Raw genomic sequence first — 18,678 nt, 5'->3', positions numbered from 1 at the left:
GCTTAGGAACACAAGCGAATATTTTGTTACTTGGGTACTAGATTTACGTTCCTGCCTTGCTCCGTCGTGGAACGGAATCATTGTAGTGTTGTGCTTGATGAATCTTTCGCTAAGTTTCATTCGCATGCATCTTTGGGTAGCGGTACTCGCTCCTGCGGCCGTGCGTGCGGAAAAATCAAAATTGTTTGATTCTGACGCATGCGAATGCAAACTAGTATTGTTTTCATGAATCTTTCGTTGAGATTCATCTATATTCCAAGTGCCACAAATCCATTAAACGACCACTAAACGGGTTCTAAACGACTCAAGCTCTCAACCTAAACGGAATATAGAAAGGCTTCGTTTAGCAGACGTGAAACGACTCATGCATTCTAAAAATAGCAAAAAGCTGGTGGCGCCATCTGTTTGTTGGATACTCAACCAGTGGAGCTTCCTCACTTGGAGGAGAGCTTTCTCATTTCCTCTGTATTGTTGTATGGTTTCGCATTGAAGTTATGCATCGCTAGAACTAGAACGGCGATACGATTGTTTAAATTCTAAACTCCAATGGAATGGAAGTGCATTGAAGCAAGTGAGATTTGAGTAATGGTAGTTGGTATTGATACCCATGTATTTGACCACACGACCATTCATAAAGATTTTTGCTCAAAAAGTTAGATGGCTATATAGGTCATGATAAGATGAAACTTGTCGAAACACATTGCAAGAAAAGGATAGCAATATAACGATGAGTTGTAATAGGCCATATATTGAGCAAACCAATGAAGCATCGAGCTTTCGTTTTTTTTTCTAAGGATATTTGATTTTCCAGTCGTTTAAGCTTAATCTGTGGCGCTTGTGATGAATTTTCAGTGATGAGTGAATCGAATCTCGAATCGACTCTTCAAAGAGTCTCCAATGATACATGAATATAGAAATATTCATAAATCTCCTAAGATACACAATTCTCAAAAGATAAATAATTCTTCAAAGATTCATAAATTCATTAAAATTCATATATCTCCAGGGATACATGAATCTTTAGAAATGTATGATTTTCAAAATATTGAAAAAAAATACGTCAAAATCTAACTACAGAGAGTCATGAAGCTTGCAGATTCATTAATCTTTGCAGATTCATTAATCTTTGAGATTCATGAATCTTTGCAACCGAGATTCAGATTCAATGAATCATTTCAAAGATTGATTCAGATTAATGAATCAGAATCAGATTTACCTAACACTAGTGCAAACTGTCACCCTCAGTGGGTGTCAAATTCCAAACATTTTCAGAAAACGTACGCCCGCAGAAGCCATTACCGCTGCCTTTGTGGCGCGTGATTCGAAGCTTAAAATGAATATCCATTGATTTCAAAGAATCTTCGACAATCTCTAAAGATTTATCAATCTCGTAAATAATTAGGAATTTCAAATGATTCGTGAATATCTACAGCGACAAGAAAATCAGAAAATGCAGAACCGTTTCAAACTGTTGTGAATGTATGTATAATCTTTCGAAGTTCATGATTTTTTTTAACTTAATGATTTTAAATTTATGATTCTCTATGATTCGTTTAGAGATTGATGAATCTCGAAAGACGAGTACAGGCAGTCCCCGAGATACACGGTACCTCTTATACGCGGATTCGGAGATACGCGGTTTTCTAAATTTGACAGTTCTTTGAGCAAATTGTACTGATTTGACACATCCATTGTGAAATACCAAATAATTTCCGTATCGATCGAATGTAAATTACCATTTCAAAAGGTTTAAAACTGTTCAATACAGTAGAAACATATCAAATAATTAATTTGGTGGCTAAAACCAACACCTACTTGCCAAATTACATGAAGATAAGTGATATTTTGGCTGAAAATTACGAGATTCGACTTACGCGGAAATTCGAGATACGCGGTATTTTGCGGCCGTTTTCGGTCCCCATTAACCGTGTATCTCGGGGACCGCCTGTACAGGAATTTGAGATTCAGATTCAATGATTCACTTTGAAGATTCATAGCGACTCATGAATCTGAATCAGTGCGGCCCATCACTAATCCCTTCGGAACGGATCGCAACCGATCCGGCAGCGCCGAGCGGCTGTCAAACGCTGTTCCCTCTTCCACAAATTTATTCCAATCGTTGTAGCAAGCCGCACCGGACGCGCAATTCTACAGTGAACTTAAGCTTGCCCGTGTTCGTGTTTTGCTCTTGACAGTGAACTTCCTGTGCGCTTGTTTGAAGTGTCCCCCCGTATCCGTCCCGGTGCGTAAGTAAAAATGGCTGACGAAAAGAAGGTACGTTGCGAGGCTCACACTACCGAGCGCTAGGCTGTTGCCCACAATGACTAATCGAAATTGCGTCTTGCGATGCATATGTGTGTGTGGGTGCGTGTTTTTTTTTGTTCTCTTCCAATTCGTCCTGGTATATGGAACTTTCCCGGCACCTTCGCATCTCGCGCGGCTTGTTCGATGGCGATCCACCGATGCTTGGACACACACACACTCACATACACCAACACCATCAACCTCCCCCTCAACAACCGACATCACGAAATGCCGGGCGTTGGACGCATGCATGGGTAAGTTTCCGTTCGGCTTAACTAGTTTGTTGTCGTACTGTTTTTGTTGGTAATTTGTTTAGCATCTTCGATTAATTGCCAATTTGTCAGTGCAGCCTGCGGCAGCTAGGATGCGGGAAATTTTCTACTTTTTTCATCTGCCCTCGAGGACGCCATTATAATTCTTCCGCAAGCGGTTCGCTCTCCCCCTCGCAATATGCTATCCCCGTCCCTTTCGCACTTGTTAGGAGAAGCGTATTTGATGTTGTTTTTTTCATATCCGTTTTAAAAGTACAGTAATTTGTCTGGCGGCTAGCAAAAAACAAGAGAGCAGTCTCTTCATTACTTGGCTTTGGACTAATCTGCCTTGTTTACGAAAAGAAGCTTTGTAAACAGTTTTGCTTGCTCAATTAGCGACGAGAATTCACATTACTAATACTCCTTCTATCTGTTTCTCTGTATCTGTCTCTCTCTCTCTATCTCTCTCGTGCCTTTTTATCTTTCTCATAATCAACATTTTAGAAACAAATTGGCTGACCTCAGGGATCCGAATCGGAGCATATCAACCTGAAAGTTCTGGGCCAGGACAATGCCGTTGTGCAGTTCAAGATCAAGCGGCACACACCGCTGCGTAAGCTGATGAACGCCTACTGCGACCGAGCGGTAAGTAATTATGGTTTTGTCTGGATTACACAGCTGCTTTTATTTTTAAATCAAGACTCGATTATCTCGATTTCGTATCTACGAAGCATTCTACGCTTGTTTTTCGTGTGATGAAAATGTAACCTTCAACATATTTCATAAAGCAGTCCAATAAGCTTGACGGAAGGATGTTAAACACAATACAAAATTTTAAGGCTTGATCCTTGATTACACTCTTTACCGGAAGCGTAGTCCATTGTCCAGTGAAAAGTACCGAAAAGTTAAGCTTAATGACAAATTAATTCTGAATGTTTCATTCTCGCTCGGACTTCATTGCATAGAAGTCAGTTCAACACATGACTTGGACACATTTTATCTCATGCTATTATTCCCTTTTTATTGTTCTGTGCGTATCAAAAAAATAACATTTACTTACCGGCTGTTTTCATTGCCTTGCTCCCAACCACAGGGTCTGTCGATGCAGGTGGTCCGTTTCCGTTTCGATGGACAGCCGATCAACGAAAACGATACGCCGACGACGCTCGACATGGAGGAAGGTGACACGATTGAGGTGTACCAGCAGCAGACCGGAGGCTTCTAAACACACCCAACCCAAGCGGCACAACACACACCTCCTCCCAGCCAGTCCGACGGAGGGTCACAGACGTACAGACGTAATTTTATACTTTCGATCTGCCGCAACAACATTATTCGTTCTAGTGCAGCCTAAGCCAGCCACCCGTGAACCTAGACTATCTCTGACGCGTGTTGCGGGTGGACATAATTTTAAGTTATAATTTAGTTTACACGTATCCCGCCCTCCCCCAGGACATTAGCAGCAGTGCTTATTCGGTATTGTTCATTTTCATTCCCGATGAAATCGGCCGCGGCACCGCTTGATATGAAAATCCGTAGCGCACCCTAGATGGAGCTGGGATGAACGGTGTTCTTTTTTTACTTTTTTTTTAACGACGTGTGTTTGCACCAGTTGACGGCAAATTACATTCGGTTCGTCTCATGTCAAGCGAATTGTGAGTGCGCGCCAGGACTCATCGAGGGAGGTCTTTCCATGTATCAATTAATTAATAACGTGTATGTATGCGTGTGCGTGTACGGATAATCAAAGGTAGAAGCATTATTTATAACCGAACCAGCTCGATGAGTTTAATCGATGCTAAGGGATTATTCAGGTTTAATCACGACAAAAGCCACTTTTCAAAAAAAAGCTAGCAAACATGCATACACACATTCACTCAGACATATGATTTATCCAAACGAGAAGAAACACATTTATCTGACAGGAAAATCTGCGCATTTTATCCAACCCCCAACAAAAACAAGAATCTGAATTGTACGATACATGTTATTTGATAAATAATAAAAACCAAACAACAAAACAAGGAAATGACGCGGGATTTACAATCTGATTGCGCTTTCTGCCGGCGCAGAACTACCACCTACCCCTTTTAAAATGATTTGAACTAGAACTTCTTACCAGAAACTGAAATAAAAATAATTCATCTCGAAATTACTAATAAACTAACAGTGGAAAACCTCTTCGGGACCGTCCAATCAAATTTGAATTGATGTTTGAGTTCTTTGCTAACGATAATTCGACGGCATCGTGATCAACCGATACATGTGGGTAGCCCTTGTGAGTTGATTTATTTGGCTCGTTGATAGTCAAATTGCCTGGTGGAATAATGAAAATATATTAGTAAAAATAATAGATGAATATTTTTTCTTATTTGGAAACAAACGGAACAAAAATAGCAAATTAATTATTTTCACTTTGCTCATACACGTTCACACTAGTGGTGGGCAATATGGGCCTACAGCCGGATCTGGATCGATCCGAAACCAGCTACTTTCGGATTCGATTCCCGATCAACTCAGGAGTATGAGAGGGAGGGGGGGGGGTCTGGTTGGACTGGAATCATGTTTGGCCTATTTTACATTCTAGGGTAAATTGAATCATCCTTTGTAAATTATTCATTACAATTAGCTGCTACATTATACGCAACTACAGTGGAGCGCTGTTTATCCGGGTACCTTTTATCCGGCTGTTCTGTGCCGTTGAGTTCAATAGCAAGATAACATTGCTTGATGAGGAGGATTTTTGAAGAAAAAAAGGTTGTCGGAGCACACTATCATAACAAAAAATGCTAAATTCATAGCACATTTCAAAAATTATTGGTGGCAAAACATGAAGTTAATAAAAATTGGCTAGTTTTCACGAAAACATAATATTAATTTCAATACATATTCAAGAAATTTCTGATAAAATAAATACATTGACTTATTATCCGTGTTATTCCAATATCCGGGCGGGATCGAGCCTCGATGAGCCCGAATAAACGCTCTACTGTATCAATCAATTAACTATCTGCACTATCCATGGCCGCAGTACAGTATAAGTTTCCTGAGATATTTTGAATACTTTCCGATTTGGGCTCCGCTAAAGCTGGAAATACACGAACCGAGATCGTCGCTGTACAGGGGGTCCCCGGGATACACGGTACCTCTTATACGTGGATTTGGAGATACGTTCTGATTCAAATTTGTTCTGATTTGACACATCCATTGTGAAATGCTAAATATGTTCCGTATTGATCGATGAAAATACCATTTTAGAAGGTTACAGAACTGTTACATGCAGTAGAATCATATCAAAAAATTAAATTGGTGGCTAAAACCACCCTGTACTTGCAATATTAGACGAAGATTAGTGATATTTTAGCTGGAGATTCGTCTTGCGAGGAAATACGAGATACGAAGTATTTTCTGGCAGTATCACCGCCTGTATCACAAAATTCACGCCTTGTTCATAACAGTTGTACAACAGTTGGGCTTTCGAATCTTCCGCGCCTTCAATCGCGCCTGCTGTTTCGCAGAGATACCCAACATCGGTATTGCTGAGATTATCATGGCAGCATGAACCGATTGTTTTTACTTTTTCCAGTGGATTTTTATGAAAACTCGTGTCGAGAAGCGAGTTTTGTATTTTATTGTGCAGAAACTATGAGCAATTAATCATTTGATTCACAAATTGATAAAACATATTTCATCTTGGCATATGTAATCGTCACCAGACCTCGGATGAGTCCTTACACGAACCCCGATCATCTCGCCTGTTGCTTGCAAGTTTGTGTTCGTAGAGGAAGTATTTGGCTCTACGAATTAAGCACGGTAACAGAATGGATTCAATTGAAGCCATTTGGATTCGATCGGAGCAAATTGGATCTGTATTCGTTCGGAGTAGCAGGATTCGAGGCGCATAATTATTTTGGAGTCGGATCCGTATTAAGCATGTCGGAGTCGGAGTGGATCCACGCATCCAATCCGAAGCTCCCATCACTAGTTCACACATTCCGGTAGCAGATAGCCGTGGCTACCGTACATGATAGCCATAAACAAGTGAACAAAAAAAGGAGCGATACATGCATCTAGTTTTGTAGTGAAAGTGCAAAACAAAAAGGAAAATGTTCAAAGCAAACACAGAGAACGGAAAAACCCAAACTCAACCCAAAAGGAGGCCGCTATTCCCACCGTCGTTCTACGACATCTGTGCACGCAAGCTACACCATGCGCTCATAGCGCCACCTGACGGCAAATTTGCGTTCGGCTGACGTTTGGTTGGAGAGGAGAGAAAGGAAGAAAAAACACCACCTGTCAAATCGACTTCAGCCTTCCCGAAAGCAGCAAAAGGTTTTGGTGCGTACCGAGAAGGGTAAAATTGTGTGACTTCTTACGCCGTACGGAAGTAAACGAAAACGCTGCAATCATGTCGCTGGTCTCGCACATCCTGCGCCGTTCTATCTCGCAATCAATCGTCCGCAATGCCGAGGTCGGTGGACCGTCCGCTGTAGCTGGCCATGAAGGTAGGTTATCGGATCGGTATACGCCTGTGTGTGTGTTTTTCTTTTTTCCTGCACCAGCCCCTCTGGCTGACTTACATAATATCAGCTGCGGAGCTAGCGGACAACACACCATCGTCCTGCCTATGGTTCCAACTGGCCGAAACATTCATCCATTGTCTATTTTTTCGTTCCTATTTCTCCCCTCCCCCCCCCACCACTGACCCACCCCGCACCAGCCGGTGGCTACAAGGTGTGGAAGAAGCTGTCGTTCTTCGTCGCCGTGCCGGCGGTCGGACTGTGCATGCTGAACGCTTACCTGAAGCACCAGGAGGAGCACGGCCACCCGCGACCGGAGTTCGTCAAGTACGAGCACCTGCGCATCCGCAACAAGCGCTTCCCGTGGGGCGAGGGCAACAAGAGCCTGTTCCACAACCCGCACGCCAACGCGCTCCCGGACGGTTACGAGCACTAAACGGGCTGGGGAGGTGTCCTGCCCATTGCTGTCGCTGCTGGTGCCGCGGACATGTGCTTTCCGTGCGCACCGGCGCGCATAGTGTTGTTTAAATAAAGTCTGTGAACGAACGTACGATTCAATAATCCTAGGAAAGGTGTCTGTTTTCTTGCTTCTTTTTGCCAGCGCCAAAGGGTGTGAAGGGAAAGGAGGGCCAGCAGGATGCAGGATGATCATCTGACGCGTGCAAGTGGTCCACCGTCGCATTTGTTCGATTCGAAGGAGCAGCTAGACAAAATGAAGAGAGAATCATCCCACGGGAAGTTTGCTAATCGTTTGCTTGCATAACCAGCTTAGGCAAAGAGTTATGGACAGACCGTCCCTTCGTGATACAATCCAGTTCCTAGAATAAAAATCATACGAAATCCATGCAACGAGTCTGCGGTCATCTTTGGACTGTTTTTAGTCTTCAAGCGTACAGAATTACAATTAATTACAAACAATTTACCAAAAAAAAAAAAATCTAATAAGAAAGGACAGCACAGACACATATCTACAAAACATAATTTGGCAACACTAGTTAATTTGGCCAGATTACAGGGCAACGCAAATTAATTTAAAAAATCCCCTTTACTGCAAAGAGTATGCCGAAAACAATCGTCTCGAAACCCAATTAAAATGAGTTATTTATGACCACCCCTTCAGAGACCTAAACCGAACCCATACTGGTCCTGATACTAACACATCAACTTTTTTGGTTCATGAATTGCACATGACCTAATGCCTTCAGAACCGGCGCTGAACCTATGCATACTGATAATGTACTACCCATACCTGCTCTGGAACCTATCATAAACCCATCACGATACTGGAACTGATAATGAACCCATACCGGCTCTAGAACCTATCATGAACCCGGTCTGGTCGTGGAATCTAGATCTAGAATAGATCTACTGGTCCTGAAACATGTCATGGACGTATATCCGGTCCTAGAACTGATACTGAACCCATACCGGTACTGGAACTGCTCATGAACCCATGCCGGCCGTAGAATCTTTCATGATCCCGGTCTGGTCGTGGAATCTATCATGAATCCATACCGGTACTTGAATGGATACTGAACCCATACCGGTCCTGGAACTGTTACTGAACCCATACTGGTCCTGGAATCTATCATGAACCCATTCCGATCCTGGAACTGATACTGAACCTATACCGGTACTGAAACTGATACTGAACCTATCACGGTCCTAGAACCGATCATGAACCCATAACGGTACTGGAACCTATCATGAACTCATACCGTTCATGAAACTGATACTGAATCCATACTGGACTTAGAACTGACGCTGAACCTATACCGGTCCTTCAAACACTCATGAATCCATATCATTCCTGGAACTGAAAGTAAACTCATAAAGGTCCTGGAACTGATACTGACCCAGAAATAGTACTCGATTTCATTTATTTTCAAGAACTGTAGCTGGAACTGTGCTGGATTCGGATTCGGAACGATGCTTGGACCTGGATCGAGTATGTATTCGATAAAGTTGCAGTCCCAGTCGACAAACCATACCCGCGTAAAGTAAATGTACAGCGTAGGAATTAGCATGGGAAAGACAGTAGGAATTCAGCGTAGGAAATTTAGTAGAATTTGTATAATGATTCCTTTACATCGGATTGGACATAGATCGTTAACATGAAGCTGGACACAAAATCAGGAACATTCACAATCCCTACCGTTGTATTCGCATGAACATAATTACATCAAACATTCTGATAGTCGAGATAGCCAACCGAATCCTCTCCATGACTCTGCAGTAAGGCTGTTCAAGGGGTGTTCCTGAACCTTATACCTTTTTTATTTCGGGAAGATAATACGACATAACAGAGGACGTTTTCTGATAACTTACACTTTCTAAACCATTTTTTATTATAAATTATTATAATTTTATATGGAAGCCAGGCTGAATCTCCCTCAAATGTATCATAACCTAGCGGTTTACGTAATTTTCATATGATAGACCGGCCTTTTTTGATGCGGCTTTTATTTTACCCTTTAATTTAGCAAATTAATGTTGCCTGTTCGTGTTAAAAGCGGTAGGTTATTGCAAAACTTTTATTTGCTCAATATTTCCTCTTCCTCTCATCCGAGAGAACAGCAAAAAGGTTAGGGAAAATGGATAGAAAAAAGGCATTACTTTGGTGTGGACCTAATTACTTCTTTTTCTCCCAAATACAGAAATATAAATATTACTCATTTAACAAAAAAAAGAAAAATTTTGATCCAGACCGGAACTTCTTCGACTAGATTTGAATTGCCGTTTGCGTTAAGTAGCTTTTAAACGGCTGCAACTCTCTTCACATTGGGTGTGATCGCTTTTTTTAAACCCCAGTTTGAACCCTTCCATCGTAATGAAGCATTGTGTAAAAAGCACAGTAATAGAATGAACAGAAATATGGCTAAAATAAAGCAGTCGAAAATAAAGTAAAAACTCCCATAGGAAAAAACCGTTAAAGCTCCCACCCCTCTGACACAGACACAATAAATAACGTTCCAGCCCTGTCTCGGAATGTCGCCCGCCCTGCCAGCCTACAGCTTAGTGAAGATGATCAGTATGATCATGAACATGATTGCGAACGCCAGCAGCATGATGCAGTGCATTTTGCGGTTCTTGCGCTGGTACGATTCGGACTTTTGCAGCTGGCGCAGCCCGTCGCTGACCCGCACCTGGGCCGACTCGATGTTGTAGTCGATCCGGTCCAGTATCGTGCCCTGCTCCTGGATCAGCTTCGAGATGTCCTTGAAGATGACGTTCAGGTCGGTGATCGAGTTGGTCATGCGCAGCACCTCGTCCTCCCGGCTCTTCAGCAGCTTCGTGTTGTCCGCCTGGATCAGCATGATTTGCTTCTGGTTGATCGTGAGGCCGGTCGCGGGCAGCTGGAAGAAATCGTCCAGCTGGTCCTCCTCGTAGTCGTAGCTGGAGCCGCCGGCTGCTACCGTCGGCCCTCCCGTCCGGCCCTCTGCGGCCGACTCCAGCTGCAGAAAGTTGTCGAACGTGTCGACCGGATTGAGGCTGGTGGTGTTGCTGGAGCGCAGTGCGGTACCACCCGTGCCAGCGCTGCCGCTCGGTCCCGCCTCGGCGCCTTTCAGCGCGCGGGACGTTTTGTGCGCCTGCAACAGCCGGTACTGCTCCGTCAGGCCCTGCAGGATGATCAGACAGTGCTTCTGGACGTTTTTCAGCAGCATCTCCTCCAGCCCGTGGTCCTGCCGGCGCAGCGAGTTGATGTTGTCGTGGCAGCGGCAGATCAGCTGCTTGATCTCCATCATTAAGCTTTCGGTCTGCGGGCGGAAAACAGGGAATTGTTGGTAGCGAGCCGGATATGGGTGAGTTCACCTTGCTTACCGTGCTGCTGCTGGCGGATGTTTCATCGCTCAGCACCGAACGCACCTCGGCAGTTTGCAGCCGTTTTACCTCATTGAGACGCTCCTGGATCCTGGACAGAAAAAAAAAACACAGATAACCGTCTACGATTCCACCTTGCGGAGTCGAGGCCAAACACTCACTTGAACAGCAGGTAGTTGGCTTCGTCGTACTTTCCGATCCAGCGCGGCTGCTCGCTCGACTTTCCCGCTGGTTCGAGCAGAGTCTCGTTGTCCGAATGCTGGTGCCGCAGCGAAAGGGAGAACAATGTTGCTTAACCCATATGCAGCTTAATAACAGACGATCGCGCTCTACTCACGTTATCATAGCCAACGTTTCGACTGTGTACGGCATTGTTCCGCAGCATGTGAAACAGTTCAGTCAGGTTGCGGTGCGACATGCTGGAAAACACTTTATTTTCCCTCCTCGAGCGAGGGAGATTGCGTGTGTATGTGCCAGAGGGAGTTTTCTCTAAAACCAGCAGCTGGCAGCTCTTTCGGGCCAGCTACGTGTTTAGGGGTTTGTTTTGTTTTCGTTTGCCGATCGATATCACGCTTGACGTTTCGATGTGAATAGACGGCCCGTCGCGCCAAATTGGAGGCTCGCGTTGCGATGTTGTCGAGCCAAAACTTCCACCCGGATCGAATTATTATGGTGAATAGCAGCTCGATAATAATTCCTCATTCGAAGCATAATTTTCAAACAGCAATTATCGTGTTTTTTAATAAATTCCTTAATGCGACGTCTTTCAGCTGCCATAAAATGCTTTACTTGTTGAGAATTTTAGAACAACACCAACTGTTCTAAAACCGGCTGTGCCCAATCGACATTTTTAAGCTAGAAAATCAGGGGTTCGAGCTATTTCTCTTAAACTGCACCAGTTTAACACTGCAACTAGACGACCCAAAAAATCTTCCGCGACAAATTTTGGCGACACATTCCATCTGTCGTCTACGTTTTAGCACGAAAGTATGACTTCGACTTTTTCGTCGCGAAATGTGAGCTGTGCTACGGACGCCACACGAGGCGTAAACTCAAAAAGTTTACGCTTGATTTGTAAGGAAGAGCATAAACTTCCACTCAAAAGATTATAGGGTTGTATGGCAAACCTAATTTACGCCAAAGTTGACGCCTCCCCATATAACCAAGATACTGAAAACGCCACCAATTTCTTGTACTAAAAATCCAGTTCCATCAAACAAAGCTAAACAACTATCAGTTTGGTGGGTTAAGCCATACGGCCACAGAAGCAGCCACTTCAATGTTGTTGAAGTCAGATTTTTATGCACGGGCAATTTATTTGCTCAACATGTTTCACCTGTGTTAACATGTTATTTAATTGTGCAAAGGAAACAATTAAGCGTGTGTGTTTAAGTTGGTTTGTTGTAAAACAAACATGTTTTATGTATATGTGTATATGTGTGTTTGTTTACTTGCGAATGAACTCTTCCATTTCGCTGGTCAGTGCATAGTTTATAGACTAATAATATTGCTGAAGTTGAAGTGCAGTGATGTAAGTGAATGAATTTAATCAACCGAGGAGTTAAAATCCTGTCCAGCATATTGACCTTAGCCAACCCTTTACCAAACTTTTCCTCAAAGCATTTTTGGAAAAGGTGGCTTAAGGGTGGGCAAGATAAATACATCAGATCGGAACTGGCAGCTCCGATTGTTCTAAAATTTGGTGCGTTAACGACTGAATCGACCACCACAAACCCACGTGGGTTTGAAGTGGTTTTACAGTGGGTTAAGGACGATTTGGTTATTTGGGTCGTGTGACGTCCGTAAGAAAATTTCACAACCCCGTAACGATAACGGTTGCCCTTGATTTTATTCTAAAACCGAGAAGTTTTATTAGCACAAATCTTCTTTTTCTTTGGCGCAACAACCGCTGTGGATCAAAGCCTGCCTGTACACACACTAAGTGAAGTGAGCTTGGGACTTTCAGTGATTTATTGTTACCATAGCAGGATAGTCAGTTCTACATATGAGGGCACGGTCTATTCGGGACTTGAAGCCATGACGGGCATGTTGTTACGTCGTACGAGTTGATGACTGTACCACCAGACCGATTAGCCAAATGGCTCACAGAAAATTTGTCGCGGTAAAAAAGATGGTCGTCTAGAAGCAATGCAAGGGACGTTTAGAATAAGCCAGACTATGACTGGGTAACTCGGGGGGGGGGGGGTAACTCGGCATCCGTCTTTGATTAAATGTAAATGTAAAAAACTGCCGGGGGTAGGGGGGGTGCTTTGGGTTCGTCTAGCCCGGGGTCCGAACGTCCATCATCCACGGGCCCTCCTTGCTAATACAGTGCCATATTCTATCAACTGTTATGGATAATGGACTACCCAAGTGCCACAAATCCACTAAACGACCACTAAACGACTTCTAAACGCCTCAAATTCTCTACCTAAACGGAATATAGAAAGACTTCGTTTAGCAGACGGCAAACGACTCATGCATTCTAAAAATAGCAAAAAAGCTGTTGGCGCTCTCTGTTGGCGGGATACCACAACCAGTTGAGCTTCATCGCTTGGAGGAGAGCTTTCTCATTTCCTCTGTATTGTTGTATGGTTTCGCATTGAAGTTATGCATCGCTAGAACTAGAACGGCGATACGATTGTTTAAATTCTAAACTCCAATGGAATGGAAGTGCATTGAAGCAAGTGAGATTTGAGTAATGATTGTTGGTGTTGATACCCACGTATCTAACCACACGACCATTCATATAGATTTTTGCTCAGAAAGTTAGAAGGCTATATAGGTCATTATAAGATGAAACTTGTCGAAACACATTGCAAGAAAAGGATAGCAATATAATGATGAGTATTACAATACGCCATCTGTTGATCAAACCAATGAAGCTGTGAAGCTTTCATTTTTTCCTATGGATATTCAATTTTCCAGTCGTTTAAGCTTAATCTGTGGCGCTTGGGTAAAGATTCAGTGGCCCCTCATTGACGGGGCCCTCGCAATTGCTTACTTTGCTTACCGTTAAATACGCCACTGTTTCGAGCAACATTTCAACTCATCATAGATACAAATTTAAAACAAAGGTCGTTTGGATAACCCACCAAATTTTAGGACAGTTGGTGCTATCAGTTCAAATCATATGCATTGAGCAAGTCCATCTTTAAATTATGTAACTTATTTAATACATGGTTATAAAGAATCCAAGCGCCGCAGATTAAAATCTAATATCCATAGAAAAAAAAAAAACGAAAGCTCCATAGCTTCATTGCTCTGCTCAATAGATAGTGTATTATAACTCATTTTATTGTTGTTATTTTCTTGCAATGCGTTTTGCCTAACTTCATCTAATCATAGCTTATATAGCCTTCAAATATTTTGAGCAAATATCTTTATGAATGGTCGTCTGGTCGGATACGTGGGTAACAACTCCAACGACTATTACTCAAATCTCACTTGCTTAAGTGCTGGTAGTTTACATTAGGCTACGGTCAAATGCTGAACAGGTTCTTCACTCTTCTATTGCAGCAAACCATAACTCAACACAGCACACACATACTTTTTATCACTTCCGTTACACAATGCAACACGTCTTGGGGTGAAATATGTTGAGTAAATACAATAACCATACAAAAACAAAACTTACCTCAACCACATTGATGTTGCCCGTTTCAGCTGCCGAGTGATTTAATGATGTATACGCTACCTACCTACCGATATTTTTTTCGGTCAAGTTTGATTCTTAACTTCACAGTACCGATCGGCATAAGCACACTGAATCGAACCTTAATTAAACTGCTACAGTTTAAGGGACTTTTAGAACAAGCCCTTTAAAATTGACTGTGATATGTTTTTTCATGGCTTTCTTCTCTATCCTTTAGGAGCCAACGTTTACAATCCTTATTACTGGTCGTTTAGTCATTTTATGCCAAAAAATACCGCTTTTTGACAAAATCACTCCGCACGAAATGTACCATCTTTTTCGCAAAAAATTAAAATAAATTAAACTAAAGCGAATTAGACGCCATCATCCTTCAATAGAAGAACATCATTCGTTTGCACAAACGAAATTTTGACGCTTTCTACACGGAAAATCAGGCACAAAACCACAATTTTTGTTATTCAGTACCTTTCGAGCAGATAAGAATTTAGAACAAATTTCACATGGGTATTTTGCTCATCGGGTTTCGCCTATCGGATGGCTGCTCTGCTGTTGATACAATTATGCAATTTACTTTTATTAAAGTTATTTTCAACTTTACTTAACTTTAACTTTCCTGCATTTTATGTACAGTTTGATAATACTTTTAGACCAAAACTTTAATTTTCAATAGAAAATAGCAATCTCTTGAAACTTTTCTTGTCGCCCTTTTGAGCGCTTTGAAGTAGCTCCGTATTGGAAGATCCATGAAGCCACTTTATCAGCACAGAAACTCTATGTAAACGGTGCCATAACGGTGCCGGTCCATACAAAAATACTATTTCAATAAAAAAGAGTATTTTAAATGTTTTGAAACATTCTTCAAATATTTTTATCAACAAATAATTAAAGAAAATCGTACTATTTTACGCCAAGCGCTAGTCCATCTGTCAAAGCGTACAATAACAATATCCCGAAACGTCAGTGCGCACTTTTGACACTTACATAATTCGGTGCAACTTTGGAAAGCGGTAAGGCAAAACTTTTTTCCCCCCATCCGGAATTTGCTAACTATTAATTGTGAAATTCAAACCGGCACCCGCGTACACGGGTCTCATCTTTGTTTTCTCCCATTTGACAACGACGACGTGAACACCCGCCAGCCAGCCAATGATTCGCCATTTCTGGAACCGCTACAAGGTCGTGATCATCTTCCCAGCGCTCGCGTTCGGCTCGATTGCGGCAGACTACAGCTACACCCGGCAGTGGAAAAAGACTCGCCTGGAGCAGATTCAGCAGCAGCAGCAGGCCCAACAACAGCTCGCCTAAAGCAGCACTCAATCTCAACCAACCAACGCACACGCCAATCAACGCGATGTTCGGGCTGAACCGTCAGTATCTGTGGAGTGTGGTGCCGCTGTTCGGGTTCGGCGTCGGCTGGTTCCTCGACCGGAAGGAAACGGAACGCATGACCATGTTCCGCGACAAGAGTGCCCTGTACGGCCGCACGCTGAAGGAGGGCGAGAAGCCATCGTGGCCTTAGGCGGGCAGCCGGAGAGCGAAAGAGAGCGATTGAAATACCCCCCTTCTAGAGAGCGAAATACATTGATGTTGTGAACTCGGACTGCCTGGCTTATTTGTTGTGTCAAACTATTATTTGAGTATCGTTTTAGGTCGTGGTCCGGATGTTGTCAAGGCGTGAGTGGTGAGGGAAAGCAACTGTACAGGAAGCTTTTATGAATGTTGTACTAGAGGGAGGAAAAATCGTAGGCTGGGAAATGCAAGCGGAGTTGCTGCCACAGTATCGTCTTGTTGAATGTGAACCATCTTAACGCGGAAAAATCATTGGAAGGCAATTCGGCCTGCATTCAGGATGTATGTGAGTTCGCTTCAAGATTGATAGTTTCTTTTGCAATCTTGTGTTTTTGTCTGGAATTGACGATGGCCTAATGCGTATTGCAATGCATCCTTCTAGGAAAGTCACTAGTAAAAGAGTTGTACAACAGTTGGCGAGCTTTAAAGCAACACCCACTGCTCTAGTACGCATGAGCCACCTTGTCCATGTTCTTGTTTAATTTTTCGTTCGGACATAATATTGGATTGCGCTATAGCAGCAGCAGCAGCAGCACGAGAGCACGTAGATGAAAACTGCACACACGCGCGCGCTCTGGCCAAGGTCCTTGTGGACAACGCACTTCTTTGCGAGAGGCGATTTTTGAGGCAAAACCAGAGAGAAAGTATGTGTGTGTGTGAGAGAGAGAGTGAGAGATCATTTTAAAGGATAAACATGTCAAAGCATCCTTCGATGTGTGTCCTTGCACACACTTGGGCAATGGACAGCACTGGAACGAGCTTAAGGAAGCACGGGGCAATGGGCGCCTCCATTGCTTCAGGATCTAATATCAACTTCAAAGCTTTTAGTGTTGGGTTTCATGAATCTTTCGTTTGAATGCATTCACATGAATCTTCAGTGATGAATGAATCTCTATTCAAATCTTCAAAGATTCATGAATCTTTAGAGATTCATAATTTTTCAAAGAGTTATGAAGAGTTATGAATTACGAATCTCTAATTATTCATGAATCCCCAAGGATTCATGAATTTTGAAAGATTCATGAATCTTCAAAGATTCTTGAATCTATGAGATTGATAAATCCATTAAAATTCATATACCTCCAGGGATTTATTGGTGACTGCAGCTGTATGATTTTCAAAATATTGAATTTCCAAAATTCCACATAAAACTTGCCCGTCGTGGGTTCAAGCATCGCATGGACCGTCTCTCCGTAGCAAAACTATCCGGCTTTGTGGTACTTTTCAAGAAGTCTCGACAGCCTGTATAGGCTGGCATGGCCACGTAGGTTGTAACGCCAAGAAGAAGAATAATAAAAAGCTGAAGCTCTATGAAAGTTTAGAGATTTATGAATCTAAGAATCTTTTATGATCCAGGAACCTTTAGAGATTCATTCAGATTTATTGATTCATTCCAAAAATTCATTTAGATTCATGAATCTGAATCAGATTTACCCAACTCTAAAAGCTTTAAGCTTTAACAAATCGATACAATGGTGAATTGAGAAATGAACAATGAAAAGTATTCCAATATTTAAATATGATTTAATATTTCTAGAGTCATTCAGAGTCGTCCAGAGTACATGGGAGTCGACTGAAATCGGAGTCGGTCGGAGTCAACTGGAGCCGTCCGGTGCAATGCGCTTGTGATCAGGCTTTTCATTTCGATGTGTTTTTTTTTTCTTTCACTATGCGCGTGCACTGCGTATACAGGCCTTTGTTTCGAAGGCCGACTCCGGCCGTCTCCGAATGACTTCGAATTCAACCGATTCCGCGCGACCCAGACGACTGTAACGACTCCGAATGACTCCGAACGACTCCAGATGAATCCGACTCCCAATAACTCCGGACGACTCCGAACGACTCTGGATTTTTACCAACTTTACCCATCACTAGTCATTAAGCGTATAGATACGCAAATAAAGAAAAATGAATTGAGATTCCTCCAAGTTATTATTATTATTATTTTTTCCAAACAATTGGTTCCATTTGCATTTGATGTTTTTAGAATGTATGATTAATATACGTATAATGAAAAGGATGTGTTGGGGATTTTATACCAATTCTTCCGTAGGACCATATGACCCCAATATTCGCATACTTCACGGCATTTACAGAGACAGAGAGCAAAAGAGGGAGCAACGAGTAAGAGAGAGAGAGAGGATCCAACGGTCCAAGAAGAGAGCGAGAGCGGAGTGCTTTGCAGCACTCTGCTGTTACACTAACATCCTGGCTGCGAGCAGCACCACGGTCCGGCCGACTCGGTACAAGCTTGCCAGCCAGCACGCCAGCCCATTCATTCATTCATGCACACGCCGTTCGTGCGCGGCTTTGTAGTGTGTCTTCACTCCACTGCTGCTGCTGCATCCACCGGAGTAGAGGTCGGCTGGAGGAAGTGGCGGGACCGAGCAGTGCGCACGGAGGGCGGGCAGCGGCCCAAACAGAGCCCTCTCTAGAGCAGATACACTCGCGGGTGCAGTGGAATTCAAAGCGATCAAAGCTAAAGGATTTATCTAAAAAAAGTCACGGGAGAGTGAAAGCGAAGTGTTTGCGTCTGTGTGTGTGTGTTAGGGATCAG

The 18,678-nt window shown here is 43.0% G+C and overlaps 4 protein-coding genes across 4 annotated transcripts; 3 read left to right on the top strand and 1 right to left on the bottom strand.

The window, feature by feature from the left end:
• The first annotated feature begins 2,097 nt into the window (after positions 1-2,097).
• Positions 2,098-4,584, top strand: LOC121593243 (small ubiquitin-related modifier 2-like). Its single transcript, XM_041915452.1, has 3 exons — positions 2,098-2,274; positions 3,081-3,200; positions 3,649-4,584. Exons 1-3 carry the CDS (start codon positions 2,257-2,259, stop codon positions 3,778-3,780), a joined length of 270 nt encoding a protein of 89 aa, XP_041771386.1. The 5' UTR covers positions 2,098-2,256; the 3' UTR covers positions 3,781-4,584.
• Positions 4,585-6,839: 2,255 nt separating this feature from the next.
• Positions 6,840-7,636, top strand: LOC121593235 (cytochrome c oxidase subunit 6A, mitochondrial). Its single transcript, XM_041915441.1, has 2 exons — positions 6,840-7,060; positions 7,276-7,636. The coding sequence occupies exons 1-2, from the start codon at positions 6,964-6,966 to the stop codon at positions 7,509-7,511; spliced, it is 333 nt and encodes a 110-aa protein (XP_041771375.1). The 5' UTR covers positions 6,840-6,963; the 3' UTR covers positions 7,512-7,636.
• A 1,756-nt stretch (positions 7,637-9,392) lies between these two features.
• LOC121596959 (syntaxin-16) lies at positions 9,393-11,547 on the bottom strand. The gene is made up of 4 exons (XM_041922390.1): positions 11,235-11,547; positions 11,059-11,156; positions 10,898-10,988; positions 9,393-10,833 (listed from the first exon to the last, which is right to left on the bottom strand). The coding sequence occupies exons 1-4, from the start codon at positions 11,313-11,315 to the stop codon at positions 10,084-10,086; spliced, it is 1,020 nt and encodes a 339-aa protein (XP_041778324.1). The 5' UTR covers positions 11,316-11,547; the 3' UTR covers positions 9,393-10,083.
• Positions 11,548-15,736: 4,189 nt separating this feature from the next.
• LOC121599651 (NADH dehydrogenase [ubiquinone] 1 beta subcomplex subunit 1) lies at positions 15,737-16,152 on the top strand. The gene has a single exon (XM_041927673.1). The coding sequence runs from the start codon at positions 15,904-15,906 to the stop codon at positions 16,069-16,071; it is 168 nt and encodes a 55-aa protein (XP_041783607.1). The 5' UTR covers positions 15,737-15,903; the 3' UTR covers positions 16,072-16,152.
• The last annotated feature ends 2,526 nt before the right edge of the window (positions 16,153-18,678 follow it).

The sequence above is a fragment of the Anopheles merus genome, chromosome X, assembly GCF_017562075.2.
Source record: "Anopheles merus strain MAF chromosome X, AmerM5.1, whole genome shotgun sequence".
In the NCBI taxonomy this organism is placed as follows: Eukaryota; Metazoa; Arthropoda; class Insecta; order Diptera; family Culicidae; genus Anopheles; species Anopheles merus.
The sequence above is the reverse complement of the archived record's forward strand: the minus strand, read 5'-3'. Positions and strand labels throughout refer to the sequence as shown.